This window comes from Monopterus albus, unplaced genomic scaffold (assembly GCF_001952655.1).
Source record: "Monopterus albus unplaced genomic scaffold, M_albus_1.0 scaffold272.1, whole genome shotgun sequence".
Lineage (NCBI taxonomy): Eukaryota > Metazoa > Chordata > Actinopteri > Synbranchiformes > Synbranchidae > Monopterus > Monopterus albus.
Genome location: NW_018128152.1, coordinates 871,008 through 874,249, shown reverse-complemented (window position 1 = coordinate 874,249; position 3,242 = coordinate 871,008). Strand labels below are relative to the sequence as shown.

Below are 3,242 nucleotides of genomic sequence, written 5' to 3'. Positions count from 1 at the left end.
CCCTGTTTAGTGACTGAGCAGTCATGTAGTGTCTGTTTAAAAAAAGATTAAATGTTGTTGTAGGATGATTTTCAAGAACAAGCTGGAAGAACAAATGTTCCACTGATAACTCCACTATATTTCTCATCTCAACAAAGCAAAGGCACTGACAAACAGTAAATCTCCAGGGGTTTCTCAAAGTGCTCAATGGACCACTGAGTGTAAGTTAGGAACTATATGATTTGTATCTTCACAACCACTAATATATTTTGTAGAAAACACCTTGGCATCTGCTGCTGTTTCCTTCTCTGCTTTTGAGAGGATCAGTGAGCACTATCCCTCATCTACAAGATCCAAAGCATCCACATGAAAATGTCTCATAAATGTGTAATACAGCTCCTGTAAATGTTCTAAGGTCATAATCTTCTGTGCATAAATGTAAAATGAAAACTGATGTGACTGTGCTATGGAAGCCCTGTGCGGAGTGCGTATTACGTGACCTCCAGGCCATCTGAGCTACACAAGTTAATCACAAAATAGAAAGTAAACTTGGTATTGTATTTGTTCTTCATATATTATTCAACAAGAAAACCACAGTCTCAGTCAATACATCTTAACCAGACTATTTCAGACTCACATATCCTCCTCCTCTGTTCTATTTCTGATAGCATGATGACGTTAAAACTCAGAACTTTTTCACTGACTCAGAGGTGCCAACCTTGGCTGCAGATGTACAGTTAATTAGTGGCAAAACCACATTTCAGGTAGCATGGCAGCCAAATCAGTGGTCCATGAGTTTGGAGCTGAAGACATGAAGCAGCTGATCAAATTGGGAAAATCACAGCTTTGCAGTCTCAAGAAAATTCATTGTATTTCTGTGCAGCTTGAAGGTGACACCTTCTATTAACCCTAGTAACATAACATTTGCCAGCTAGTTAGACTATGAAGCTTTATTTATTGAACATATTTACAGAAACACCTGAAAGGTTTGGGTGGTTATTTACCTTTGTGTCTACTGCTCCTGTGGAGAGAGACTCTCTGCTCTGGACTGTCTGGCAGCAGACCGTGAAACCAGCGGCGATGCAAGTGTTGGACCCCAAGGCTCCGGGACGCAGGCCAGTGCCGCCCTGACTTGACTCCCCCTCCGGACACAGACTGAATGGCGGCCCATCTGGAGCGCGCCCTCATGCCCAGACCTGCAGCCCTGAGGGCAGTAGGAGGTGCTGCAAGGGAAAGAATGGGTGGCAGGATGGCAAAGTTTGGCTCGGAGACTCTAATGCCGGAGCGCTGCAGGAGCAGGATGCTGCCTGCCATCAGATAGGCAATCCCCAGGCAGAGCAGTAGCATCTGAGCCCGTTTCAAGAGGCAGTGCAGCTTGTAGCGGGGCAGCACCATTCCCACACGGTTTACCTTCTCTCACCTCAGTGGAAAGCCATTTCATGGATTAGGAGCAAGAAGATGGATCTGTAACCTACTTACAAGTTCACAATCTTGGAAAGACCTGAAGCATCTGGCAGTGAAGTAGATATTGTGTCTTGGGCCTTCATCACCACAGAGTCCAGTAGCAACAGGGGACCAATGACGGCGTAACAACACAGGAGGATTTAATATCAAGGCATGTGGTCACCGACTCCAGGATGATCCTTTGGAAAAAGCTGTAGCACTAAATCAGAAAAAAAGAAAAAAACAAAACACAAGCAGCTGGGTTTATTTCTCTGTATGTGAGCACAGTCAGCAGGGAGTATATGCCTGTCGGGTCACATGCACAGCTCATGTTGACATGTGGGCTTATGTTTGTGTCTTGCAGCATTTTGTAACTCAACCCCTGATTGTTTTGTTGCTTTCATTCCTAGCATTTGGTTTTAATTCAGTGCCCTGTCTGAAGTCATGTTCTGCACCTCCTGTGATTCCTGCTTTGAGGCCGTGCTGGGACTGTGCTCTCCTGTCACCATAATCAGTTTCAGTGAGCAAATTAACCTTTAGAAATATGTTCTGTAAATTGGAGTCTCTTTCTGTGCAGATATTTTATCTAATTTCTGCACCTTAACACTGGCAATATCTCCCAGCCTCAGTGTCTAAATCAGTCTGACATCATGTGATTTAAAAAACGCATTCTGGCCGCCTGTGAAACCAGGAATATCATAGCTGAATGCAGAAAATCTCTGGCCTCATCGGTGTAGAAGTGAATAGAGTAAAAAAACATGCAAAGGGGATGTTGAGGATTTCTGAATAATTCATAGTAGATAATTCATAGTAGCATGATACTTTGAACTGAGGGACAGTAAGTGCAGCCCTGACCTGCTGCTTTGTGGTTTTGCATGGTTTGTCTTTGACACAGCTGATAGTACATACAGTCTATAGAGCTTTGTAGCTACTGGATGTTTGCCTCACAGACTGGCTCCACATCTGATGATATCCGTTGCCTCATTGTCGCGGTGGCCGTCACATACTGGCATTCCCTTCAGTTCTACTTTCTGTCTAAATTTTCTTGTGATGCGGAGAACGGAAGCAACAGTTTGCACAATGAACAGTCTCTGATCAAGTGCCCAAGTTAAGTACAACTCCGATTTTTTGCCTATGCACACCATAGCGCATCTTACCCCAAATATCTAAACCAGTCTGATTTTATTTAATGAGACGATTGGGTTGAAAGATAAATTAATAAACAGCGAGTCCAAACACCCATCACCTACTTAAGAAGCCTAGGTCTTCCATCTTAAAACCCTTCACTGTGCCGCCACCATTTACAGTAGAGGATATTTGAACATGCGGCTTACCTTCACCAGTGGACTGGTATGCACGGCATCCTCGTACCGTGCTATCATTTAACAATTTATAGCCGATGGTGATCGCTGTTTTCCTCGCTCAGTGTGGAGAGAAGGTACCCAGACTGTCCAAAATTTCCCAGAGAGGGCATTATATAAGCACTCTCTCCCTCTCTAGATCTCGGTCAGAGCTGTTCTCAGTCGCTCTGAAAGACTAGCACGGCGATATAACGCTCTCTCTTTCTCTCTTCTCTCTCTCTCTCTCCTCTCTCTGTGTGTGTGTGTGTGTGTGTGTGTGTGTATGTGTTTTGCTAAAAGAGAGAGAGAGGAGGGGGTAGACATTCTCATTTGCATCAGGGATCTAAACGCGTCACAGCTCCTCCACTGTGCAAACGACAGAATCGTGTCCAGCAGACCACAGCTTCCACTGCACACAAAAAGGGCCTTCTAATAAACCGCTTCGCCTTCTATACCACAACATATCCTCAGAGTTTCACA

General features: G+C 44.4%; 1 protein-coding gene across 1 annotated transcript in view; it reads right to left on the bottom strand.

Moving 5' to 3' along the window:
- The window catches only part of LOC109972886 (WSC domain-containing protein 1-like), a gene marked incomplete at its 3' end in the record, with an annotated part of 9,997 nt that extends 6,994 nt beyond the window's left edge, over nt 1-3,003 (bottom strand). Inside the window, exons 1-2 of the mRNA XM_020622101.1 lie at nt 2,757-3,003; nt 984-1,642 (exon numbers count right to left, since the gene is read on the bottom strand). Of these exons, the coding sequence (XP_020477757.1) occupies nt 984-1,374 (391 nt within the window). The remainder of the gene's footprint in view (nt 1-983; nt 1,643-2,756) is intronic.
- Between the last annotated feature and the right edge of the window lie 239 nt (nt 3,004-3,242).